General features: G+C 47.7%; 2 protein-coding genes and 2 long non-coding RNA genes across 8 annotated transcripts in view; 1 reads left to right on the top strand and 3 right to left on the bottom strand.

Moving 5' to 3' along the window:
• The window catches only part of USP35 (ubiquitin specific peptidase 35), a 31,432-nt gene extending 20,422 nt beyond the window's left edge, over positions 1 to 11,010 (bottom strand). For 2 of the 3 annotated variants that reach the window (XM_074572349.1, XM_074572348.1), the window contains exon 1: positions 10,854 to 11,006. The gene's annotated coding sequence lies outside the window, so the exon portion shown is untranslated. Of the gene's footprint in view, positions 1 to 10,853 lie in introns of all 3 variants that reach the window. The other variant, XM_074572347.1, reaches the window with a different exon arrangement.
• Positions 10,948 to 25,990, top strand: KCTD21 (potassium channel tetramerization domain containing 21). 3 transcript variants are annotated; one of them, XM_074572350.1, is made up of 3 exons: positions 10,948 to 11,086; positions 13,676 to 13,941; positions 19,200 to 25,990. In XM_074572350.1, exon 3 carries the CDS (start codon positions 19,230 to 19,232, stop codon positions 20,010 to 20,012), a length of 783 nt encoding a protein of 260 aa, XP_074428451.1. In that variant the 5' UTR covers positions 10,948 to 11,086; positions 13,676 to 13,941; positions 19,200 to 19,229; the 3' UTR covers positions 20,013 to 25,990. The 3 variants fall into 3 exon arrangements, with proteins under 3 accessions (XP_074428451.1, XP_074428452.1, XP_074428453.1); XM_074572351.1 differs by lacking the exon at positions 13,676 to 13,941 and having other exon boundaries at positions 10,953 to 11,086; XM_074572352.1 differs by lacking the exons at positions 10,948 to 11,086; positions 13,676 to 13,941 and adding an exon at positions 13,949 to 14,111.
• Positions 15,806 to 16,648, bottom strand: LOC141737997 (uncharacterized). The gene is made up of 3 exons (XR_012585284.1): positions 16,508 to 16,648; positions 16,256 to 16,416; positions 15,806 to 16,136 (listed from the first exon to the last, which is right to left on the bottom strand). It is a non-coding gene; the product is annotated as an uncharacterized LOC141737997 (long non-coding RNA).
• Positions 20,967 to 26,461, bottom strand: LOC141737540 (uncharacterized). Its single transcript, XR_012585207.1, has 3 exons — positions 26,352 to 26,461; positions 25,911 to 25,992; positions 20,967 to 21,057 (listed from the first exon to the last, which is right to left on the bottom strand). It is a non-coding gene; the product is annotated as an uncharacterized LOC141737540 (long non-coding RNA).
• Positions 26,462 to 26,957: the final 496 nt, after the last annotated feature.

Raw genomic sequence — 26,957 nt, 5'->3', positions numbered from 1 at the left:
GAAGTTTTTCAAATGGCTAGTGTTATATTAATGAAAGATATACACGCAGGTGGCATGTACCCCGAGTATGGTTTTCACAGATGACATCCAGAAGGGACCTCAGAGGATGCCATCCACGGACCATCCCATCCCTGGAGTAAGCCCCTATATCTGAGCCAGAGAGTATCTTCTCTCCTGGTAGGCAGCTGCTTGCTGCTGGAGAAGGAAAACCCATGCCAGATACAAACCTCAAGCTCTGGCTCACAGCTGCTTGGTTGGGAAGCCTTCCCACTCAACCAAACATCACCTCTTCTCATCTTTGCTTCCTGCACAATCTCACTGGATGAGAACAACCCATGGTATATGCATGACCACCTTCCCATCCAGCAAAGACAGCAGCCTACGCTGCAATGGCTCTCCAGGCACCACCTTGGCCTTTCTGTCTCCTGTCTGTTGACTCATACGGTCCTCTGCTCATGTGCTGGATTTATTTTTTCCCATCAAGCATCACTGCTGCCTTCTCTGCAACAAGCTATGGCAGAGCTAATGCTCCTCATCGCATTGTTTTCACAGGATAGAAGACATAAGCAGGACCCTTGAGGGACCAGCCTGCATTAAACCAGTAAAAATGAGGACAAGGTGAGAGGAGAGAATAAAAGCCCCCAAGTAATGTATTTTCACCTCAAACAGAAACTAAAGTACCACAGTGACAGCAAAGGCTAAAAGCCAACATGGAGAGCCGATGGGGCTTGCAGACAGACCAGGAACAGTTGTCACAGAATCACAGAATGACAGGGGTTGGAAGGGACCTCTGGAGATCATCCAGTCCAACCCCCTGCCAGAGCAGGGTCACCCAGAGCAGGTTGCACAGGAACGTGTCCAGGGGGTTTGAAATGTCTCCAGAGATGGAGACTGTCCTAGCTGTAGCTCAGTAGTCACTTTGGCCAGACTGGCACAGACCTGAAGTCAAGCTGGTATCCCCTTCCCCTCCTCTCTGCAGCTTCACAGCCTGCGCCCTGACACCCTGGACACGTGGCAGATAGATAATGGGCCAGGAGGAGACAGGAGGATCTACAGTGCTCACTGGTTTTGTCTCACCGTTACGTGGTTTCTTCCCTGGAGCAATCCATGTTAAGCCCGGCAGAGCAGCGTGGAAGCACCACACAGGCAGGATGGTCAAAAAAGGACTACAGACCTTTTAGATCTAACCCCATAAATCACCACAGACCACAGCACACTGGTGCTGTGGTGTTGGGTGGCCCCGCTGTCCCTCTTGGGGGTGATGGCTGCCCACTGCTGTCCCCTGTATGACTGGGCTTCTACCTACTTTAGCATTGCCAAGCTTCACCCATATTTTCAATGTAAAGAGTCTGCTTCCACCTGAATTTTGAGATAAACTTGCAGCTGCTGAAACAGCTTGGTTCTTTCTCAGGCTGATCACAGACAGGGACGTGAGGATGGGTCACCCGAGTTTTGCTGCCTGGAGTGCAACTAAGTCTCATCTGACATAGCACGGTGAGGACAAGGCTGAAACAACCTCCTTCCATAGTCAACAGACAGACAAATCCCATTGGAGAGTATCTAAGGATTGTAAAGACAAACCATTTTCCTCTTTAGGAAATGTCATAATGTCTCATATTGACATTAGGACCTCGAAGACACACAGGGAGAGCCACCTGAGTTGACCTTGTGGTGGAGGGTCCATGCTCTCCTCACCAACAAAGGACTTTCCAGTACAAGGTTGGGCTTTAGGTAATACAGTCCCACCTACACCTTTCCAACTACCCTGGTGTCAGCAGGAGGGGACAAACAAGCCCACGTTTCTGTTGTGTAGCGGGGTACACCAAGCTGCTCCCTGGGTGTGGGCCAGACAAAGTCAGGATGGAGGATGCTAGCCAGGGAGCCCCTAAAAAGGAGGCATTTGTAATATATATTACAATCTTAGAACTATATTAAAACAACATTCTAGTTGCTTTGTAATACGTAATAATAAATATTACAGTCTTAAAACTACACTAGGAGAACATGCTATACTAAAAGATTATTCACACGTCAAAGGTTAGGAATCAAGATGGCTAATTCAACCCCAGCACAGCTCCAGATGCTTTCAGAGAGATATTATTTAAAGGATCTCATGTTAGCTTGCTTTATTTTTTTTCCCCCCAGGACCTGCCTGGAGAATGAATCAGGGTTTGCAGCGGAGGAGACCGTTGTCTGTAAGATCATTGTCTCATTTGTTGTAGAAATTGGAAGTGTGTCATAAATAACCCAGGGAACTGCAGAAGAGGGAAGGCCAGTTTCATTGCTGGGCAGCCGAATGCTGCCTTGGAGATCTGGTCCCTGGCACTCCGCTGTTTAATACTGAAATAAAAAGACTAAACATTCAGATAATCAGGCTTCTATAATGAGTGCTCCTGAAGTAGAACAACCTTTCTGCACTTCATCTTCCTCACTGGCAATAATAACTCACAGAAAGTTGGGAGGATCAGCTCACTCCTGCTTGTAAAGAGAACCGAGTTCCTGCAGCACATGAGGATGCTGTAGAAGGTCAAAGTGTTAATTATTAATCTGAAGAGCTGCTTTGAGGTTCCCATCTGTTATGTAGCTCACATAAAACAGAAAGTACACAAAATGAGCTTTGCAGTGAAAAAGAAATAATCCCATGACATGGCAAAACTGTTCTGCTTCCCTGGTGAACGACTGGCAGGAGCAACGTGGGTAAAATCACAGGATCAGGAGAGAAGGGACCTTGGGAGGTCTCCAGACTAACCCCCCCCCAAAGAGGAAATCAAACCAAGCTGCTCAGGGCTTTGTGCATTCAGGTCTTGAAAACATCTCAGGATGGAGATCATCCTGGGCAACCCGCCCCAGTGCCTGATTAGCTCCTAGTGGGCAGTTTTTCCTTATTTCCATTTGGAAATTCTTGTTTCAATTGATGTCTGTTTTTTCTCATTCTCCTGACGTGGCTCCAGCTCTTGAATAACCTCTTTGTAGGCACTGGGAGCTGCCATCAGTCAGTCTCCAGCCTTCACCAGTGCAAGGGGTTAGTCCATCCCAGGTGAATCCATGCCAGGTGAGCCCCTCCCAGGTGAGTCCATCCCAGGTGAGTCCATCCCAGGTACAGGACTTGGCATTTGTCCTTGCTGAATTCCACAAGGTTCGTGTCAGCCCCAGCCTGTCCTGGTCCCCCTGTATGGCAGCCCTGCCCTCACGCATATTGACTATTCCCCCAAGTTTGGCATCACTCACAGATCTGATGAGGTGAATTTCATCTCCTTCTCCAGGCTGTCAATAAAAATATTAAAAAGGAAATGTCCCAGGATAGTTCCAGCCAGTTTTCTACCCAGTTAGCAGTCCACCCATCTAGACTGCAGTTTCTGTTGTGTCTTTGATACAAGGAGGCTGTGGGACGTCACCTTAAAAGCCCTATTGAAGTCAAAGCAGACAACATCCATGGCTCTCCCCTCCTCCACAGATCTATCAGTCCATCCTTAAAGGCCATCACTTAAGTCAAGCATGTTTTACCCTCGGTAAAATAATGCTGGTCATTCCCAGTCACCTCCTCCTTCGTGTGCCCAGACACAGTTTCCAAGGCAATGTGCTCTAAAGCCACAAATAAAATGAAGTATCTCACCAACATTTGCAACAGGCGTTGCTTACCATGAGATGTGTCCCTGCGAGGACAGATACCCAACCACGCTCTAGAAACCAGAGAGGGAAAAGAAATATAAGGAAAGAGCAGCATTGACCAGCTTAGCTTCACTCGCCAAACTGAGTAAACCGCAAAAAAAAAACCCAACCCAAAACCAATCTCAGGATGAAAAGTCACCTTGGGCTTTGCTTGGGTCTAATCTTCATAATCTGTACTGTTCAGAGGTGTCCTAATATTTCCCTTCTGCCTGTGTTTTTTCTTTAATTAGGATTCATTTCAATTGAAGTCTATCCAATTACTTCTAAATCAATTCGTTCCCCTATCCCTGCCAGCAGCAGATTTCCAGTAAACGCTCCTTCGTATTTTTTGCAGAACGCAGTATCAGTTCCTACAGCCCAGATCCTACAAAGCTCTGAAAAAACAGATCTGAGATGTACCTTTAGGAAATCTTGGTAATAAATTCAGCACATTTCCTACAATGGCGTCCTATATAGTTTGATAAATACCACTAAAGGAGGAAAAAAATCCCGCCGTGCAAACATAGACTGATAAATAAAGTGAGTTGCTTCTTACTTGCAAAGAAGAAATCATGACCTGCTTCCCTGAATTCTCTGGAGGTCTGGAAGTACAGAAACGAGACTCACCTTTTATTGTCCTTAACTCCTGCTCAAATGGTTTCCTTTATGTCAGCCAAGACATTACTGTTATTCTCACTGCATCCTCCAGGCAGCTGGGCAATGAGGGCTCAATCCTGCAGCGTGCTGAGCTGCTGCAGTTTGGAAGCGAGCGCACACAGCGCCTTGCCAGAGCACAAAACACCACACGGAAAATACTGTATTCTCTCAAAAATTTCTACCAAATTTGCCATGACTTGGAATACAACTTCTTAAAAGGACCGGCCTCTGTTGCCACACACCTCTCTAGGTCTGTTTTCCAGGAACAGGAAAAGTAATTGTGTACTACTGATTTTTTTGCAGGCAACAAATGTCCCCTTGATTCATATAGGCAAAAGGGTTTTTTTTTTGGTCCAAAGCACCTGCCTGTTCGTCCAGCCGAGGAGGAGAAACCACAGCCTGCAACTCATCACTACCACATCCGATAGATACAGCTTGAGCAGCGGGTATCGGACCATCACAGGCACTCATTCCTATCATTTCCCTATGGCTATTTTTCTAAAAGGCTAAAAAGCCCTCTAAATAACTAGGAAGAAATTGCAATTTCCCTACAGTGTTGGAAATAATCAAACAGAGGCCACTGCTGGGCCCTCATCCGTGTTGCTGCACCTCCTACTTCTGCCTCCCCGTGATCTAGTACAGTTTACACATCGGGTTATACTCTTCATGTAGCTGAGGTCTAGTTTTTCTGACTAAATAACCCTAATTAATATAAGTGATGTGATTCCAGTTCAATGATCTTCTGTGCATACGTCAAGCACTCACAGCGACTCGATGCTGTGGTTTCTACCTCGAGTCCTCTCAATGACACAACTGCTGCTTCTCTCTTTACTTCTTTCTTAATTATTTCATAGAATCATAGAACGGTTCGAGTTGGAAGGGGCCTTAAAGATCATCTAGTTCCAACCCCAGGGACACCTCCCACTAGACCAAAGCCCCGTCCAACCTGGCCTTGAGCACCTCCAGGGATGGGGCATCCACAACTTCTCGGGGCATCCAGCAACTCATTATTGTCTAAAGCCTCAGCCTACCTTATATATTATTTGCACTGTAATAATGCCCGGAGGCTTCAACTGAAATATAACCCACTTGCCTACAAACTAGCTATATGTCTATCTATATATATCTATAGGAATATACACAAGGAAATATGTATCTCGCTCAAGCGACGTGGCAGGTATCACAGAATCACAGAATGGCTGGGGTCGGAAGGGACTCCTGGAGATCATCTAGTGCAATCCCCTGCCAGAGCAGGGTCACCCAGAGCAGGTTGCACAGGAACGCGTTCAGGCAGGTTTGGAATGTCTCCAGAGACGGAGACTCGACCACCTCTCTGGGCAGCCTGTTCCAGGGCTCTGCCACCCTCAAAATGAAGAAGTTCCTCCTCATGTTGAGGTGGAACTTCCTGTGTTCAATGTTGTGCCCGTTGTCCCTTGTCCTGTCCCCGGGCACCACTGAGAAGAGCCTGGCCCCATCCTCCTGACACCCACCCTTTAAGTATTTATAAGTGTTGATAAGATCCCCCCTCAGTCGTCTTTTTTTCCAGACTGAAGAGACCCAAATCCCTCAGCCTTTCTTCATGAAGGTGTTCCAGTCCCCTCATCATCTTGGTAGCCCTTTGCTGTCCCCTCTCCAGCAGTTCCTTGTCCTTCTTGAACCGAGGAGCTCAGAACTGGACACAGCACTGCAGATGCGGCCTCAGCAGGGCAGAGTAGAGGGGGAGGATGACCTCCCCCCACCTGCTGGCCACACTCTTCTTGATGCACCCCAGGATGCCATTGGCCTTCTTGGCCACAAAGGCACATTGCTGGCTCACAGTCATCCTGTTGTCCACCAGGACTCCCAGGTCTCTTTCCACAGAGCTGCTCTCCAGCAGGTCAGCCCCCATTCATCACGCTGTTGTAGCAACATAAAATACTGAGGCACATCCAGACCAAACCATTTGCTCAAGGAGATGCAATAGGTTGTGGTGGACCCAGCGGCCAAACCTCTCCAGACCTGCAAACACATTAATGGCGATGCTCCACCTTGCTTTGCTCACTCCAGCCACAGTCAGAGCTGCGCTCAATAAAGTGCCACGGCAAAGCAGAGGATCAGGTCCATTTTTAAGAGATCTGGGCAGAAACCCAGAGCTAATAACTGCAGAAAAACCCAGCTAAATACCCTTTTAGAAAGAGGAGTGAGACTCTGCCCATCTGCAGTGATAACAGGGGAAAATCACCAGCACAAGAAGCCTGGCCCAATTTTTTGCACGTAATTATAATCTGCCTTTCTAAATTCACCTTCTCTTTTCAAGGAGATCACGTATTCTCCGCTTCCTGTCCCAAACTGCTTTCCAGCGACAGATTGCACTTGTGTTGAGTGTCTCCTACTCGCTAGAGCTAATTACTTCTGGCTGGCGAGGCTCCTCGTGCGTTCCTGTCCCATGTTGCTCTGAATCAGAACCGCCCTTTAGCACGGCACCCGTGGAGATTCCCCTTCCGCTGCAGGCAGTAGCAGATTTGGAGCAGGAGGTTGTCCCCACGCTCTGCAGGACCTTCCACCCTGCTCGGCAGCTTTCTGTCCTCTCTGGAAAATAAAGATTTATTGGAGCGTCCTCTCCCGACTGGACCGTTGGCATTTGGCGTGGCTTTGCTGTACAGCAGGAGCTCCACCTTGGGAACGGCGAGTTTCTCTCCTGTGGCCACACACTTTTCTAAGAGGTCCCTAAAAAGTAACTAACCAAAAGACACCTGTTTGCAATCAGCCTAAAGTTACCATATGGTAGTTCCTACCTTCACTGAAATCTGTTGATGTTTTTAGATTCACAGACCGCTGCAGACCCTTTTCCTTTCTTCTGCGGTACCATGTATTTCATCAATCCCTTTTTCCTCTAAAACATTATCAATCCGTCCAACCACACCACACAACTCTATCAAACAGCCATCTCCAAGCGACTTATCACGGCCGTAATTCATGGACAACAATGCTGGGCGGGCTGTCCTACCCAGCTATCTCCGTTCCCTGCTCTCTTATTTCTCCAGCGCTGCTTCTTCGATCCCCTTGGTGCACACAACTCCCCCCAGTCTCTTCTCTTGCTCTGTGTTTCTTGCTCTTAGGCACTCAGTTATCAAATAAAAAACAGGCTTTGGCTGGATGTCAAGGCAATCAGCGCAATAATACCAAATAAAGCCCAAGGCCTTAACATTTCATCCTCTCTTTCTCCGGACAGACTCCTCCTCCCAGCTCCGGTCCTCCCCTCCAGCCAACAGCTACACACACGCATCTCTAGTAGGTACCGGTCTCCTTTCCTAATAAAGCATCTCAAACCATCGCTAGCGTATGATCAGCCATCCTGGTATGGATGCAGGCCCAAGGAATTAAACTCCCCTCTCCCGTTGCCTTGAAAACCAGCAGCAGCGAAAGGCAGACAAGGCAGGACTCGCTCTAACCCCTGGCTCTGTGGCTAAGCCCGGCACCAACCACAGACAAAAATAACTCAGCCCAGCTGCTTTTTCATTGTCTGAATATATTTGGCATTGGATGCCCGAAGGTTTTAATCCTGCCCGTGCAAGGTAAGTTTTTCCCAGGGTGGTCGCTCCTCCTCACATCCCGCAGATGAGGATATCTTCCTTTTCTTCCCCCAAAAGCCTTCTGCTTTCGTCCTTAGCCAGAGCTCTCGGCCAGGGCTGTGCTACCTTACTTCCATAAGGCTTGATAACAGGAGCACCCAGATCCTGCACTGACCTTCAGGCCAGTGTCCTTTCTATTATCGTCCCTGGAGACTGTAAATACATCTACTCCGGAAAGCCGGTTGTTTTCTTGAAGGTATTTATAGCATTAACATCACTCTTCTTTCTTCAGATTTCTGTCTGCTTTTGTCTGTGTATAGAAATTAAACCCCTGGATCTAATCCAAGGAAAAAACCACGTCCTGTTCACCAAAGAATACCAGACCGAGAGCCGACACTGCCAGCGCTGGCCGGGATTCATCGGACGCTGCCTCACTGCTTGGAGATACAGAGATCTCCAATTTTTTGGTGGTGCCTTCAGGAAAAATGGGATATGACACTCATTTGAGACCTCAGTTTCCCTCCAGCCCCCAACACATTTGGCTTTGTATCGGCCACTCCAGAAACCAGGAGGGTGAAGTGAGACCATGGGCAAACTTTAAGGACCCCATCACAAAATGTCCGTGGCATTCTGAATCCACCCCCTCAGGTGAAAGCTCAGCCCCTTGCTACATCCGTTCAGCCCGAGGTAGGGCAGAAAGCGGAATTTTCTCTGCCATGAGTTCCGTGATACAAACACTGTAGGATACAGTTGGGTTCCCAAAGCGTTTTGAAAAGCCCACAGAAGTGGCAAATATTCCCACATCTGCTTTTATCCTTGGGTAACACCTACAAAGTCCAGGCCAGGGCAGATTTAACCTGAAAAGGGTTTGGATCCGGACTGCTCTGAATTTGACCCTCACCATTAGGGCTTTTTGGAACCCCATGGAATGGGAACATCCCTGGGTATCTCTCCCCAGGTCAGCTTCCCTGGGGAAAACCTGAACCCATCTTGACCAGTTCCTCGTAACACGATGCTGCCTTGCAAACAGGTTTGCAAAGCCCTGCAGGCACACACCCCCACTTGCCAACGTTGCTCCTGCATCCCTCCCTCCAAGCATCCTCCTCAAACATCCAAATCCTCAAGCATCCCTCCTCCAGGGTTCCCTCCTGCATCATAGCCACAGAACATATCACCCTCTGAGCATTCCTCTGGGAATCCTGACCCCTGAGCATCCCTCCAGAACCCTTCCCTTCAAGCATCCCTCCCTCGAGCATCCTTCCTGCATCCTGACCCTCCAGGCACCCCTTACTCCAACCATCCTTCCTGCAAACCCCTGTCCAAGCCCTCGTCCAAGCCCTCTCTTACATCCCAACCCCCAAGCATCCCTCTGACTAACCCTCCTGCATCACAACCCCTGCGCGCCCCCCCTGCATCCTTTCCTCTGAGCATCCCAGTTCCTGAGAACCCTAACTGCATCCCGACCCCCAAGCACCCCTTACTCCCAGCTCCTTCCTGCATCCCGACCCCTGGACATCCCTCCTGCATTGTGACCTCGAGGATCCCTTCTGCATCCCAATCCCCGAGTATCCTTACCTGAAGCATTGCTCCCCCTGAGCATCCCTTCCCCCCCGAGCACCCCTCCCTCTGAGCAGCTGGACCTCCAAATACCCCTCCTGTACCCCTTCCCTCGAGCATCCCTCCCTTTGGACATCCCTCCTGCACCCCTTTCCCCAAAACTTCCCTTTTGCATCCTGACCCCAAGCAACCCTCCCACTGAGCATCCCGACCCCTGAACACCCCTCCTGCAGCCCTACCCCCGAGCATTCCTTCTGCATCCCGACCCCCAAGTTTCCCTCTTGCATCCCAATCCCCGATCATCCCTCCCTCCGAGCAGCTCAACCCCCAAACAATCTCCTGCACCCCTTCCCCCGAGCACCCCTCCTGCATCCCGACCCCCAAGTAGCCCTCCTGCACCCTTTCCCTCGAGTATCCCTCCCTAAGGGCAGACCGACCCCCAAGCAATCCCTGCATCCCAACCTCCCAACATCCCCCCGGTATCCCTTCCCCTCAGCATCCCTCCTGTATCCTCTCTCCCGAGCCCCCCTCCTTCATCCCTCACCCTGAGCATTCCTCCTGCACCCCTTTCCTCGACTACCCCTCCTGCATCATTTTCCCCGAGCATCCCTCCTGCATCCCTCACCCCGAGCATCTCTCCTGCACCCCTCACCCCGAGCATCTCTCCTGCACCCCTTTCCTCTGACTACGCTTCCTGTATCCCTTCCCCGGAGCATTCCTGCTGCACCCCTCACCCCGAGCATCTCTCCTGCACCCCTTTCCTCTGACTACACTTCCTGTATCCCTTCCCCGGAGCATTCCTGCTGCACCCCTTTCCTCGACTACCCCTCCTGCATCCCTTTCCCCGAGCACCCCTCCTCCTGCATCCCTTCTCCCGTACCCCCCCCCCTGCATCCCTCACCCCGAGCATCCCTCCTGCACCCCTTTCCCCTGACTACGCTTCCTGTATCCCTTCCCCGGAGCATTCCTCCTACATCCCGACCCCAGGCCGCCCCTCTGCATCCCTTCCCCTAAGCACCCCTCCTGCACCCCTTTTCCCTGACTACCCCTCCTGCATCCCTTCCCCTGAGTGTCCCTCCTGCATCCCTCGCTCCGACCACACCTCCTGCGTCCCTCTCCCCCGACTATCCCTCCTGCATCCCTCACCCCGAGCATCCCTTCCCCCGAGCATCCCTCCTGCATCCCTCACCCCGCGCACTCCTCCTGCGTCCCTTCCCCTCAGCATCCCTCCAGCACCCCTTCCTCTGAGCCCCCCCCCCGCATCCCTCACCCCCGAGCGCCCCTCCAGCATCCCTTCCCGAGCATCCCTCCCGCACCCCGACCCCAGCCCACCCCCCTGCACCCCTTCCCCCCGCACCCCTCCCTCCCATCACCCCAACCCCTCACTGCCCCTCCGAGCCCCCCCCTACCCCCCCGCTTTCCCCACCCGCCCCGCGTTACCTCCCGCCGCCGCCGTGCCCGTGAGGCTGCGGCGTGGCCGGCAGCGAAGCCGCAGTCCTGCGGGCAGCTCCGAGGCAGGGCCGAGGGTTGCGGTGAACTACAAATCCCAGGGCGGCCGGGCCGGGCCGAGCCACGCCGCGCCCCCCGTTTCCTCCTCCCGCCGCCGCCGCCGCCGCCTCCGCCTCCCGCGGCGCCCGGCGAGCGACGGGGCTCGGCGGCTGGAGGGGGCGCAGGTGGGTACGGCGGAGGGGATGGGAGGGGGGGGGGAATCTGCTCGGGGGGAGGGGGCGTGGGAAGGGGCTGGGGTCACCCTACCGTAACACACACAGGCACACACCCGGAGGTGGGGAAACTGAGGCACGGGGAGCGGTGGCTGGGTGGCTGCCGCTCCGCGGGGAAACGCTGTGGGATGCGGGGAGGGGCGGGTGAGCCCCTATTGCGTGGGGTTATTTTTTGTTTGTTTGTTTGTTTTTTTAGTATTTTAAGCTCATTTCATAGCGCGAACGCCTGGCTGCGTGGGGAGGAGCCCAGCCTAAGGTTGCCCTTAACAGGGTAGGGCTCAGCGCCACTCTGCAAACTTTGCATCCCCCCCTTTCACCTGCTTTCAGTGAAGCATCTCCAAAATTAAAGGATTTACGGCGGTTTAGCTCATCCAAGCTCCCCACAACCGGGGCTGGCTCTGGGTCCAGCCAGACTGCAGCCAGCCCCGGCCGGTGGCGTGGGGCCGGCTGGGCAATGTACCTTGCGAAGGGTCTAAATTTGGATGGCCCCTACCTTGTTAGTGTTATTTCTGAGCGCTTTTTGCTAGCGTGCAGCTGCATCCCGGCTGGCAATTAGCTGCCCTTCTTAATTGCAGGGGTACCCTGGAGGTCAGTGGGAGATGGGGTGGAAGCTGGATGGTTGAGCCACCCTGGGCTTGCATCGAGCAGCGTGCAGGTGGTGGGCTACCATGTGCGTGGGTGATGTGGTCCAGGAACGAAATAAAGGGTATCTGGAAGATACTCCAGAGGTGCCAAGTGATACCCAATGCGGATGCTGGCACAGGACATTAGAAATCAGTGAAAACCTTTGCCGGGGATGGCATTAAGTTGGTATTTTGGACTGTATGAAGGGTTACATCAGCTGCTTGGAAGGAAAAGTGATGCTCCTGCTGCCATGAGACCCCAGACGGGCTCCCTCCTGGCAGCCGGTGGCAATGCCCTCCTGGCAATCTGCATGGCCCATGCAGTGGCCCCTGAGCCACCAGGTCACACCAGGAGAGCACCGAGCACCGCAGCACTTTGGCTTTTATTCTCCAAACCTCGCTGCAGCCGCATCTCTCTGGCTCTGCACTCGCTCTCCCCCTCCATCGTGGCTTCTGCTGTTCTCCTTCAGTAGCTGTTAACCTTCATTTTGGTCTCCTCCTCCCCACCGTGCCCCGCTGCTTTCATTCCTCCTCTTCTTCCTCAAGAGGAACCTGACCTTTGTTTTGGATTGCTCCTTCCTCTTACTAACCAGGCACCAGCTCTATTTTCCTGCCCCCGTCTCCCTGCCCCCAGCTCTTTAGTGCTTAAATTCAGCGTCTGCGGCCTTTTGCATTCACCCGCATCCCTAAGGAAGCAGCCCAGGAGAAGCTCAAGAGCATCAAGGTTGCAGGTCTGGGAAGGGATGGACCCACAGCATCGCACCCGCAACAAACCAGGGACGTTATGAAACTGCCGTTTTGCGCTTTCCCATCGTTCGTGCGTCTCGTTGGCAGAGGAGCGTTTCTAACCGTGTCTAAGGGAGCCCGGTTAAAAAATTAAATATAATATAAAAAATTAAATATAAATAAATATAAATAAGTGGTGGGTAAGCAGCTGCTCTCCGAAAGGTGGATGGTCGGCGTGTCTGTCGCCGGGTGTCGCATCCGCCGGCAGATCCATACGACGATCCTCTCTTAGAGCGAGAAGGGAAGGGTGAGCCGTCGCTTCCTGCCACACGCCTGCTGGGAGTTTGAGTCCCCTCCCGGAGCTCGTCACCCGTGTCCCCCCGCGCCGGCCTCGGGGGTGAGCGGCCTTTTCCCCAAACACCGGCTGGAAATTTCCAGCGGCTCACAGCAGCCCCGAAACAAAAAGCAGCTGCCGGCCCCCCTCCGGCGCTGCATTTCGGGATATATTGCTGCTGGCGGACACGCCACGCTCTGCTTCGCTGGCTGAATTTTAAGCCTTTAAGCGCTGCACTGTGTTTATTGGAGGGGATGATATTAAATGAGCATCTGAAATTAAGTGGGTCCGTCCTGCAGCGATGGGAAAACATGAGTTTTCCTCTCGAAGATTACTATAAATAAGCATATAGGGTGTAGAAACCATATTGTAAATGTTTAACCTTCTGTGGTTGAGGATGAGCTGAAATAAATAAACATGCATCAGGGGTACGTGGAGGGAGGGTGAGTCTGTCCCTGTGACGGATTTTGTCCCAAAATCTTCCTTAAATCCAGCTCTCCCTTGATACCTGCTGCCTACTGCTGGCTGCTCAGTGGTGAGCTGAGTTTTTTATCTTTTTTTTTTTTTTTCTCCCGTAAATACTATTTATTGTGTTTCTGCCCTGCCTTTGTTGTTCTTTTGTTATTTTTCTGCTTTCATGGCGCGTGACTCCCAGGCTTCAGACTGCCTCGTCTGCAGTCCCCGTAACACAGCGGGGCACAAACTGGGAGCTGAGGGTCTGGATTCCCTCTGTGAAATCGTCCCCTCCAGAAGGGACAAGGCATGAAAGTTGTCTGCAGGTGCTGTCACAGCAAGTGCCACGGGGCTGGGGTTGCCCGGGGCTGGAGCTCACAACTTCATCAGGTTTTATTTTCTCAGGACTCGGATGTTCTGTGGAAACTGGAATTTTTACCTCAAACCGAAATGGGGGTTTTAGTAAGAGGCGATGGAGCAAAGCGATACGTGCCGAGTGTGAGGAACCTGGGGCAAAACCCCAAAGCGGAATGAGCATTACGCAGAAAGAAGTGGTTTTGGCTGATTATGTTTGCCGTTAACGCTCTCTAATGAAGCAGACCGGAGCCCCATCCTGCGAACAGCCATCTTCTCCTGCCGAACCGCATTTAAAGTCGCCGGCTGCCATACAGGTGCCCAGATACTTCTTTTTTCATCCTTCCTTTTTAGCTGAAATCGATCCCGCCCCTCCCGATGCAGACCGACTTCCCCTAATGCGTCCCTTGATCAGCCTCCCCTGACATTGATCCAGCCGACGTGGCTTTCACCAGCTCTCCTGGGCAACGCTCAAAAAGCCAGAGAGGTTTTTAGCCTGGCTGCTCTTCCTGATGCTTAGCAGAAACGCTCCCCGGCTTGCTTTAATTTTATTGCCACTTAAGCATCCTTCATTGTGCCAGCCTAAATAATTCATCTCCTTTTTTCTTTCTTTTTTTTTGGTGTGTGTGTATTTTGCACTTTGTTGTTACTCCTCAGCTGTTTCTTAGCGAAGCTGCACGTATTTCATGGTCTTCAATACAGGTTTCCAAAGTTTTGGTCTGTACCAAAATACACATCGCTCTTGCTCTGCTGCTCTGTGTTTAATTCATTTAATTAATGAGATTCTCTAAGCGACACTAGGATCAAGCCTGTTAACCCCATCATAGGCGTTGCCTGTGAAATCCCAAAGAATTAATTCATTTTCCTTCCCTGCCATTCGTAAAGTGAAATTTGTGTTTGCAAGCGATTACTGCTGCTTTTCCCAAGCTAGATTTTCCCAAGAAATACTCATATTAGGGTTTACTTGTCAGGGAAATCAAGGCATCGCTACACATTTTCCCAAATAAAAACAACTTCTTTAGTTTTCTGATTTGTTTAGTACCTTGTCTCTGCCCTGCTGGCACTTATAGCTTTGGATACATTGGTGTTAGCTTTATTTTGTTAATGCAGAGAGAGTTTTCTTCAGATCTTCGATGAGACTGTTAAACGGAACCAGGCACACCACAGCTCTTTGGTGTTTCATAAACTTGCTGTTTCAGGGTAGATTATATGGAACTGGAATGATCTAAGTTATCTTTTTATCTGAATAAGTAACCAGAAAAATCCTGATAAAAATTGTCTTGATAGATAGATAGACAGACAGACAGACAGACAGACAGACAGACTTTATACGTATATATACCTTAAGGAAAGATCCATGTCTCTTTAAAAACCACATAAACATATTTATAACTTCAGACTTTCCATTAAGCTGCGTTTTTTTGGCTAAAAAGGGTAGACTACCGCTGCACCCGTTTTTCAGAGTGGTTAAATGCGTAGCAATATTTGGGCCGTTTATTTACATTTTACTTACGTTGGCAAATCGTGACTGATGCTTTTTTTTTTTCTGGGTGATTACTTGTACGCTTGTGGTTTTTTGCCAAGTTGGGCGAAACAGGCACTCAGTTAAATTATGTATGCAGAATTTTATTTATTAGCTAATTAAAGCACTCTCAAATGCGATGAATACATAAGAAGGGAAATAAGCTTATCCAAAGCTGTTCTACATTTAAAATTAGTAAACAAAGGAAGTGTTACGGATAATGAAGGAACTGAGCTGATGGTTCTAAATACATGAAGTGAAAATAAGTAGATTTTGTCATTTCACACGTTCTTTAACGCCTTCCTGCTGCGACAACCCCCATCACTCTCCCAGGTTCGAACCAATTATTTGCTGAGCTAAAATTCTAGGGGAGAAGGTTGTTACAGAAACGTTCCCTTTGTACCCTCTGGGGATGTGAATAAAATCCGTTTAAATTTACAAACCCTGGTCTGTCGAAATGCTCAGATGCTCAGACAGCACCTTCTGCTCAGCAGTTTGACTTTTCCAAAAAGTTCACCGCCGCTTGTTTCTCTCAATTTACATCACCTGAAAAGACTATGGCTTTAAATCAATTATTTTTCCCCACCATACTAAATACGTCTGTTTTAAAAGAAAGATGTATTTAAATACAAGTCACTCTAAAAGCACAAAATAAATCCTGCGCTCTGCGGCTAAATTTGCATCTTCAACTCTCAAATTAGATCTGTAGCTGATCTAATCTGAATGCATTTTAAGTGCTACTCAGGGAGCAGCTACACGAAAGGCTTTCCTGTAATTCTCGGCTTTCAAGAACCGTAACCCAAGTCGTGCTCATCCTTGGTGACCTCAGGTTACAGCCACCCATGTCCCACATGAGGTGCCCTCTTGGTACCTCCTCTTTGCGGAAATGCCACCAAGCAGAAGTGATTTCCGCGCTGCATTCTTGGAGAACCTTCATATTGCATTAGCGGAGTACGCAGGCCTGATGAACCGAGGCAGGGACTTCAAGTGCTGGTTGGATGAGCAAAGAGAGAAAACTGACAACCCATTTAATTTTCATTTTTACGGGTTTATGAAAAGCTTTTTTCATAAACAAGTTTACGAGAAGAAAGCAGCACAGACTGACTTACTTTCCCCAGTTGCTTTGAAGTAACGTCAGTTGGCCAACGCATTAAGTCCAGGCTGACGATGAATCCAGCAGACGTATTGCACGCTCACTTGTGCTGCAGTTTTTGGGTCTTCCGAGGCTGCCCGGCTGTCAGATTCATCTTCACACTGTGACGATATAAACCTGCAAATAATGGGATGAATTAGGCAAAAGCAGATGGTGAACTTGTCATATGTTGACTCCATTTTATGAACAACAGCTGCGCAATAGTTACCCTGCAGCCTTATCCACGGGCCAGATGTTTGCACCATTAAATGTCTGAAATCTAACCCAGTGCGGGGGCAAAATAAAAGCAGGCTGGTGTTCTGGGAGACTGAAATCCAGGCTGGATGAGTCTGTGGACTGCAGAGTAGCCATCGGCAGAATGAAACGGTCGGGGTATTTTGTTGGCAGCCTCCCTTTTGAGACTGCTGATAAAGAAACCAGCTACAAGATATTTTAACGTTATCTGTTCAGATTGGACTGAGATGTCTGCCTCTCATTTGACGTATATAGCCAGCAAGTCTCTGGATCAGAATAAACCTAGGGTGGGTCTCGAATTTGGAATGAAAATCTGTATCTTGTCACTGAGCATTTCGACCGTGTCATGGTCTTTAGGTCATGACTCTTGGCAACGGGCTCTGCCAAGTGAAGGCCGTTACCTACACATCGAGGGAAACGTCTCGCTCTGCGTCTGGCTCAGGCTGGCGGAGACCATGAGAAAACTACTCCCGTGGTGCAGATAAGCAGGCTTGGGCTCAAATGAAAGCATGACCTACGCAGAAAGAAGAGAAAAAAAATTGGGTTGTTTAGTCTAAATCAGCCTGAGTGGGAGCAGAGGAGGGAAAGCATGAACACGGCCTTTGGGTGTCATCGTCAGGGCTGCGTTATTTGCAGGGAACGTTTCTGTTCCTTGATGAAACTTGACCAAAAAAAAAAATAAATCCATTTTAGGCTGGTTTTGTGAATGTCAGGTTGTGCTTGTAGCAATGCTTTTACAGACATATTGCAAGCCCTTAGGGGAAAAAATGCATGGCAGTCAGTCATCCTATAGAAATTAGACCAGGGGAAGCCTTTATGTGATCCGTTTTAACAGCTCTTGACTCTAAACTGGGTAGAAGTCTTCAAGAGTGGGAAGTACCCTGAGACTACAGCACTGAGGAGAGTTTAACAGTGAAAGAATTAATTTTTTTCCAGGGTATATTTGGCTGAAGTTAGTAACAGGGATGATCTCGGTCATGAGGGTAGAGGGGGTGTTGTGTTGCTCTACGCCTGCGTTTTTATTTGCCAATTTTATTGGATACGTGGGACTACGGGACACACAGGCAAAGCACTCGGGGGATTTAGAGATCTTCTTTCCATTAATTAATGTGCAGTGAGATATACACCGTGTGCCAGGGGCTAAAGAACAGAGTAGAATGTTAGTCTTAAACTAGAAATGAAATACAGATTCTCATTTGACCTGTCCATTAGCTGCCCTAGGTTGGGCAAGTTTTTCATAGCAAAATGTGCTGGCTATCTAGATGTTTATTTGGTTTAGGGTGCCATTACCACTACTGTTTGGGTTTTAGCAGCCATAAAAGAACTGATATTCCAGCACGAGATTACATTCTTCCCATCTGTATTTTGCTGAGACTCCAGAGCTGATAATAGTGTTGTAGGGTCTATGATTATTCTGTGATTAGTTAGGAAAATGCCTGCATTTAAATTTCATTTTAAGGGAGCTGTTTGGCAGCTTTTTGTTGAGTGACCGTAGTTACTGCAGCAAGAGCTACTACCTCTTAGCTCTGCAAGCAAACACTGATGGGTTTCCTGCCGAATATATAACTGGGAATTAATATAATTAATAAAAACTGGGAAAAATATAAAACTGGGAATTAACTGTTGATTGGAAAAACTGATTTGCAGGTCATCATCTAGCAGGAATGAGGGCCCAGCTTTTCAAGGCAGCTGAGCTGATCCGCACTGGAAAGGGCTACATAGCTCCGTCCTCTTCCCTTGCTCCAGCCCTGGCATTCATCTGCTCCCAAGATGTAGCAGAAACATATCCTGAAAAGAAAATGATGGGGTTTTCTCCCTAAACTGGCTGACTGTGGGGTCAAATAAGTACCAGAGCTGGCGTAAGGGAGGAGCAAGGTATGGTGGAGGGCGGAGGGAGCTACGTCCCTTTCAGAGGCAGTGATGCTTAACTGCACCACAAAATCGCATCCTCCTTTCGTCTCAGCTGATGGCAGAGAAGCTGCGTGGCAACTACGTCCACTGGGATATGGCCCCAATTAATTAGGAAATGTTTTCTAAGGTAAAGCACGTTGGAAGGAGAAAGCCTGGTAGTATTTTTTTTTTAATGAATGGAACCGCAGACTGTCACATGCTTACGGCAGCACTGCTCGCTGGCTCCCTGCTAGGCTGACTGCACTCAAATGTGTGTCAGGGGATTCTGCTGCAACAGCTTTGTTGCTTTAATTATATCTTCAGATGACATGGAAGATGTTGGGATGTGACTGGTTCTTGTCCTGTCCTTTTTTTCCTCTCTAAATTCTCTTTTCATGAGGGATATGGGATCAGGTGAGCCCAGGACACAGCTCTTGCTTTGAAGACAGAAGTCATTCTGCTGTAGGCATCCGCAGGAGAGATTTCACTCTCCCATGACTCCCATGACTATAAAGTTTTGGAAGACTCATGATTTCTGGCACTAACTGAACTAAACAAAGTCCTGTTCAGGTCTGTTAGGAGAAAAAACATCATTATGCTTGTTCTGAAGATACAACCTCGAAAAGTAATTCTCCACTTCTAATTTCTATAACGAATTCTTGCCATGTAGTTACCCTTATAGATTTAGGACTCTCTATCTTTATAGTTTAACCTTTCAAATACAGCTAAATGTGTGGTGTTGGATTCTTTTTTTTTTTTTTTTTTTTTTTTTTTAGAATTAGTTCCAGCATCGTGACTTTTCCATCATGTCAGAACCCATCACGCTCAATGTTGGAGGAAAACTCTATACCACCTCTCTGTCCACCCTGACTAGCTTTCCAGACTCCATGCTGGGGGCCATGTTTAGTGGGAAGATCCCAACCAAGAAGGACAGCCAAGGCAACTGCTTTATTGACAGAGATGGCAAAATCTTCCGTTATATCCTGAACTTCTTACGAACTTCTCACTTGGACCTCCCTGAAGACTTTCAGGAAATGGGCTTACTTCGACGGGAGGTAGATTTTTATCAAATTCAGCCACTGATTGAGGCCTTGCAGGAGAAGGAGGTGGAGCTTTCTAAAGCAGAGAAGAATGCCATGCTCAACATCACCCTCGATCAGAAGACCCAGACTGTTCACTTCACTGTCCGAGAAGCACCCCAGATCTACAGCCTGTCTTCCTCCAACATGGAAGTGTTCAGTGCTCATATCTTCTCCACGTCATGTCTGTTCCTGAAGCTTCTTGGTTCCAAACTTTACTATTGCTTCAACGGAAACCTCTCTTCAATATCCAGCTACCTGCAGGACCCCAACCATTTGACCTTGGATTGGGTTGCAAGTGTGGAAGGCCTTCCAGAAGAGGAGTACACCAGGCAGAACTTAAAGAGACTCTGGGTGGTGCCAGATAATAAGCAAATCAATAGTTTCCAGGTGTTTGTGGAAGAAGTGCTAAAAATAGCCATGAGTGATGGTTTCTGCATAGATTCTTCTCATCCACATACTTCAGATTTCATGAATAATAAGATTATTCGCCTAATTCGGTACAAGTAGGAATGGCTGTTTATTATGGTGCCAGCATGAAGATAACACAGGTTAAGTGTTTCCCTTTAAAACACACTTACAGCCTAATTCAGAATCATGCTTATCTGGATTAAGAGTCACTAACAGGGAGATGATTTTCCTTTAATGTATTTACCAATATGACCTTTCAGAATATGTCCATATTCTAGACGGAAGGAATATTGTCCAGCGCCTGAATTAAGGATTGGTTCTGTCTCTGCCTCCACCTCTGACCTGCTGTACAATTGTGGGGAAAATCACTTAACTTCTGTCCTTCTTACATTTTCCAGTTGGAAAATGGGCGTGATCCTTAACCTATATTGCAAGGGTGATGTGAGGGTTCAGTAATCAAGGTTTGGAAGGCTTTCTGGAGATCAGATGCGGTGAAAGATGCCATGGAGCTCCAGCACAGAGGACAGCCCAGGGGGCACATTTTTCAATGTCTTGCCATATCACTTGTGCAGAGCATCAAGAAGCTTGGTTGGATCCACAGAGAAGAAGCCTCCCCACATGCACGCGCTCAAAATAACTGTAAAGGATGGTGCAAACCACAAATGAGTAAGGGATCCTGTCTGTTTGGGTTCAACAAAGGTTTTCTTTCACCATCTGAAGCTGACTCTTTATTTTCTGAACCCTGTGAGGAAGACCTTGCTCTGTTCTGCTGTCAGGAAAACCATGTTTGAATGATGTGACTGGCACGGGGAACGACCAAGGAACCCATAGCAGATAGAATGGTGTTCGTAAAAACCGAGGAGATTGTGACTGGTGCGGAACTTTGCTTTGAATGCTCTGAAACATTTACATTCCAAAGGCAGCCAAGACAACTTGTCCTTTTCTTTCTCTTACAATGTTGTATTTGTCTGGAGGATGCTGCTGAAAACATTTTCTTAGCTGGAGACATTAGGAGGGCAGAGGTCCCCAAATACCTTCTGAATGTTTGAGCCTCTTCTCCCTGGGTATGGCCTTCTTTTGGGCACGTCTCCCTTCAGCAGTGCCTGGAGTGCATGGGATGCTCTCTGGGTAGGACAGATTCCATCTGAAAAGACAAATTTTCCCATCAGGTTACACCTAGTATTTTTCATTACAGAACCAGAGGCTTGCCTTTCCTATCCCAGTGCATTGAGCCATTTTTTTTACGTCATCGTGAAGTGGTCAGGTCACTAAGGTAGCATTTTATCCGCTTGCTTGGCTTCAGTGTCAGATTGTCGGAGGTAAGGCAGTGGGAAACCAGAAGTGATGACAATGGTCAAGCGCTTTCTTACACACACAGTCTGTGCTACAATGAAGAGCATAATCCACTAGCTGCGTATTAGCTCTAAACATCATTTGTGCCACATTGAAGGTGGTTCATCCTCAGCTAATTATGTTTAAAAGTATCTTAGCTGTCTTTCCCTGACCAGATTGCTACGTGTGCATGAGAGACCCTCTGGAACGTTTCCCACTGTCGCTAGTGAGATAGAAGGGAAAATGCAATAACCAAGTTTTGTGTTTAGAATTCTAGTGCTTCCAAAAGTTCTTAGCACAGGGCTGCAAAGCTCAGTATTGCTCACGTTGTAACGAGTTTCCCAAAGTAACTAGTCTGTCATTACATTAAGCTGACCTGTGAACAAGCAGAAAGAAGCGTTTTGTTACTGTTGTAAAATACAGCGAGATAAATATATTTCTACTGTCCCAAGCTGTAATTGCATGAACAACGCAAATCAGCATGCTGATGGTAAAAATGCACATTCTGCAGCTATTGGCAGCCTGTTGCAAACCACGTCCCCTGTCTGACTTGGTGCTAAACCTGCATGATATACATGGGACCATGTTGTTAGGAAGCACTGGCTGGGCTTGAAGCCCTAAAAGCCATTAAACCTGGCAAGTTTGGTGAATTTTGAGGATTGTCAGGATATTGTGGCTAAATTCCAACCTGAGTCACCATGTTCTTCTAGTTTTAGTTGCATTAGGAAGAACTTCTTTTTCCCCATCCCTGTCCTGAATTATAAAGCGGGAGTAATCTGTTCCAGGGGTTGCTCCATGCCACTGACAGAGCAAAGCAACTGCTTGTGAATCTTACTTCTGACACGAGTTTGCCACTCAGATGGACATTCACAGTGATAATCTCTGCAGGTAATAACGATTATGATCTGTAAAATGCCATACGTGAACCCTCTTTCATCAAATCTATGCCTTATAACAGATATGCCTTTGCCAAATTTATGCTAACAGAACTTTTGAGGCCTGTTGGCAGTATTTCTTTTTAGCCCACTCCCTCGAGAGTATGATCTGTAACACGGGTTTTTGTATGTCAGGAGTAAAATAATACTTATCTGTAGTAATTTGTTTCCTGTCAGCTTGAGTTTATCCGAAGGTAAGAACAGTGGGCTTAAATCTCATTTGGAAGGAGCCTGATCTTAGAGCTCTGGATCGGTACTGCTCCATTCTGTTTTAGCAAAGTAAAAACATTCCCTGGGAGAGTTGAATCATTGCTGCATTTTCTGGTGAAAGGCAAGCAAGAGTCCGTAAAAGCACTATGCATAGCTTAATCTAGAGCATTTACTGTTCCCCTTTGCCTCCACTCCCTTTTCTTTTCTTCAGACTGAAGCAACACCCACACAAAAAGCAGTTATGCAGTTTCTTAAAAGTCTAAACAAGAAATGAAGAGTGCCCCAACCTGGCCTAGACAGTAACTGGGGTCATTCTGCTGACATGGAAATAGGGGTTTCAATCCCTACAGACTGAGGGAACAACTGAACCCGGCTTCTCCTGGCGTGCTTTAACCCATCAATCTGGTATGCAAAAGATGGATGACTTGAACATGCATTTTTCTGTGCTCAGGTAACTATATCAGGCAAAGATACGCCTGGCCACAAACCTCTATCATTTATTAATATGGAGAGAGATGCAAAATATGTTGCAAAAGATGCAACATTTCCAAAAAGTATAAAGACAGGAGTGAACACAAGCATTGGGAGAAAAACTTGAGATACCTCTAAATTGCTAAGCAGAATAAACATCTTTAAGTGTGAGGTCCTATTTAGAATGCCGCAGTCGTTCTGCATGCTAATCGAGTATGGGAAATAAGCAGTAAGTGAATCGCTTGTGATTGCAGTCAAACATATGTTATACAAAAGCAGTTGCTATTTCAAACTACACACTAAGCTAAATTTATATCTGCTCCTTAATTTTGCAGTCTGAGAGTTACGTTATAATGACTGTTTATAGGAATGTTCTCTCTCCAGAACATTTGTTCCCTTTTTTTCTAGATAGCTGGCTCTTTTTTTTTAACCTTCCTTTTCTGAGCCCTAGAGGTGTAACTTGCTTTTGTTTACCAGTCAACAGCACCGATGATTCTTCTTCTCAAGAGTTTTCCTGAATTAGAAAAAAGTGAACATGCACAAAGCCATATTAAGTACAGCGCAATCCCATCGTTAGTCATGAAAAGCACCTGGCATTTATTGCCGGTAACATCTAAAAATTATTTCACTGTTCAGTGGAATATTTGCTCTAGGAACAAACTTGTTGGGGTTTTTTTGCTGTAAGGTCCTGGGAACAAGGAAAGGATCTAGTGAGGTTTTTTGCCTTGAAGTCTGAAAGGTGCTTTCACCCACATCGGGTGCGTAACTCCTGTTCTGATTCTGCCGTATGCCTGTCTCCCTCAATATCTTCCCCTACAAAATCATAGAATCACAGAATCTTCATGGTTGGAAAGGACCTTTGAGATCATCGAGTCCAACCAAACAACCTACAATCTCTGCCACTAGAGCATGCCCTGAAGTGCCACATCTAGACGTTTCTTAAATACCTCTAGGGACGGTGACTCAACCCCCTCCCTGGGCAGGCTGTTCCAGTGCCTGACCACTCTTGCAGTAAAGTAATTCTTCCTAATATCTAATCTAAACCTCCCCTGCTGCAGCTTCAGACCATTTCCTCTGGTCCTGTCATTATTCACCTGGGAGAAGAGGCCAACACCCACTTCTCCACAACCTCCTTTCAGGTAGTTGTGGAGGGCAATGAGGTCTCCCCTCAGCCTCCTCTTCTCCAAGCTAAACATGCCCAGCTCCCTCAGCCTCTCCTCATATGACCTGGTCTCCAGACCCCTCACCAGCCTGGTAGCTCTCCTCTGGACACGCTCCAGCACCTCAATGTCCCTCTTGTACAGAGGGGCCCAGAACTGAACACAGCACTCGAGGTGAGGCCTCACCAGTGCCGAGTACAGAGGCACCATCACTTCCCTAATGATGCCGTCCTGCACTTTTTTTTAATGGCCTTAAGAGAGCCGCTGAACAGAGCGATCAATAGTGTTAGAGCAGAAAAATACGAGAATTAGGGCAGATGATAAATAAGTTATTAGCTGTAGTCTAATGGCGTTTTCAGATATGAGCATGTGCATAGCACAGTGGGATTTCTTATATGATTAAAAGATTATTATGAAGCATCTTAGTGGAGTCCAGAAAGAATCACTCATGGATTTCTCTGTGTTTTTAGGCTTGATAGCTCTTAAATATCTAACAATGTCCAGTTATAATGAAGGGACTGAAACCATACATAAATACTACGACATCTTTAGTTCATGCAGCTGTTGTTAAAGGTCATTAGGAGTCAGTGAGAGGAGTGTTTGTTGCTGCAGGTGATGGCTGGGAAATAAAAGAAATGGGTGTAAAAAGTTAGACCTGGAAGAATTCACATGTTAACAAGAAACCCAGGATTTAGAAGGGAGAGAATAAAAAATCTTCATGTGTTCAGGAAAAAAAAACAGCAAGACAACAACGGAGACAAAGATTTTCCTACGGAGGGAGGCTGCAATTAGAATGACTCACTGGTCCCTTCCAGTTTTAGTCTCCTATTATGCAACTTAAATATTGGTCATGCCAAGAGTTATGCTAGTAACTTGTCAGGAGTTGACAGCTTTGCTTCAATTTGCTTGTGCCTGAAATCACCAAACATATGCACCTGCTGTACTTACCCATATTTTAACTGGGTTGCTAAATATAAATTGCTGCATGAGTTCAATGGCAGTAAATACCTGCAATCAATCAGATTTATTCCCACTCTAGGAAAGGCTGGTGGGGTCCATGCCATGGACCGCGGAAAATAAAGCTAGGATCTTCTGATACTTCACAGCTAAACGGAGAAGTTATGAAGAAGATCCTTTGGGGAGTTTCTTTTTCACCCCATCCCTTTGAATGTGGTGTCACTGCTCAGAATTTCAGTAAATTTTGAAATTTAACTGCCATTCTGTAATGACTGCCATATCCACACGCTGATGGATATAAACATGCAGGGTACAAGCAGTGCTGATATGTGGCCCTGTACTAAATCATCGTTATGTGATTTAGTACAGGCAGTCATGTAGATATTCTGTGTGAGAATGGCTGAATCGAACACAAATATACTGATCACGCTCTCAGATTCACTTGGGAATAACACAAGGGATGGTTTCCCTAAGAATTCATAAAAAAAAAAAGGAGCTGTAAGGGAGGGCTGTACGGAATAATTCCTTTTCTCTTCCTCCTCTTGCCATTCCCCTCCCTCTTACTTTCTTGCTCCTACTCCTAACTGTAGGATTTTGCCATTGATCAGAATTTGATCCCCAATCCACTAAAAGCCATGGTTTTGAATGAATACTATTTGGAAAGTGTCAAAAATGGGTTTTATTTCTTACCACTTTTGTGGTAAGAAATGTGGCTATCACATTTAAAAATCTGGTTGCATTTCTCTGCCTGTAACCCCTTTGTGAACGGTTACTAATATGTATTTTAGAAAACACTAAATAAAACATGAATGAAGCAGGAGATGCTCTGCCTGACGTACATTTCTTGAGGAAAGTGCATGCAGCGATGCTTGCTGAATCTGTAGCTTTTCCTCTCTCTAAGGATTTTAAAAGTGCATCATCGCAATGCTTACCTAGACATCTCCGTGGCCGAGAACTGTAGGAAGCTCCCCAAAAACTAGTGCAGTTGTAGAAAACTTGGATGAACAAGCCTTCCTAAATAATCAAAACCATTTTAAATGCATCCGCGCATTTATGTTTCAAACATTTCTAAACAGAGGATTCATTTCTTCAGTGAAAACCCTTCTAAACCCTAATGCTTTATCACTGTTGAACTTGCCTCTAGTCCCTGAGTTGGAACAAACCATAAATTGCTACTATACAGGAAAAAAAAATGTTTTATGTATTTTCTGTATGATTTCACGCAGCCCCTACAAGATGCTATCCCTAGATAGATGAAGATTTGCTGTCAAGAAACAAAAAAGCATCAACCTTGCATGCATCCACCTTCCGGCTGGCAGTTTCTTCCAGGTATTAAAAAATTGAGCTTTTTCTTCTGAAAGAGCACTTTATACCTGGAAGCTGCCCAGAGGAGAGAGAGGCCCAAAACCACCAAACTCTGTAGTTGGTTGCACAGCATCCCAACCCTACACCTGGTGCCACACTAGCCAACCCCACTTCTGGCCCACACACACCACCACCCAACCCCAAACCTGGTCCCACATCACCCAACTCCGCCTTACCCTGGCCCAACACCACCCAGCTCCTACAGCCAACCAATCCCACTAGTGGTTCCCCACCACCCAACCCCACATCACCCAGACACCACACCACCCAACCCCACTGGTGGTCCCACACCACCCAGTCCCACATCGCTCAGACCCCACATCACCCAGGCCACACACCACACAACCCCACATCACCCAGACCCCACACCACCCAGCTCCACACCTGGTCCCACACCACCCAACCCCGCTGGTGGTCCCACACCACTAAACACATCACCCAGGCCCCACATCACCCAACTCCACACTGAGACCCACACCGCCCAACCCCACATCCCTCAGGCCCAACACCACCCAGCTCCATAGCTGGTCCCATAGCCACCCAACCCCACATCCCTCAGGCCCAGCACCACCCAGCTCCATACCTGGTCCCACAGCCACCCAACCCCCCTGGTG

Source organism: Larus michahellis, chromosome 1, assembly GCF_964199755.1.
Source record: "Larus michahellis chromosome 1, bLarMic1.1, whole genome shotgun sequence".
Classification (NCBI taxonomy): Eukaryota; Metazoa; Chordata; class Aves; order Charadriiformes; family Laridae; genus Larus; species Larus michahellis.
This window is presented reverse-complemented; position numbering and strand designations above follow the sequence as displayed.

Bases quoted from the DNA above. Each gene is read 5' to 3' on its own strand.
- KCTD21 (XM_074572350.1), top strand. From the start codon at position 19,230: ATGTCAGAACCCATCACGCTCAATGTTGGAGGAAAACTCTATACCACC.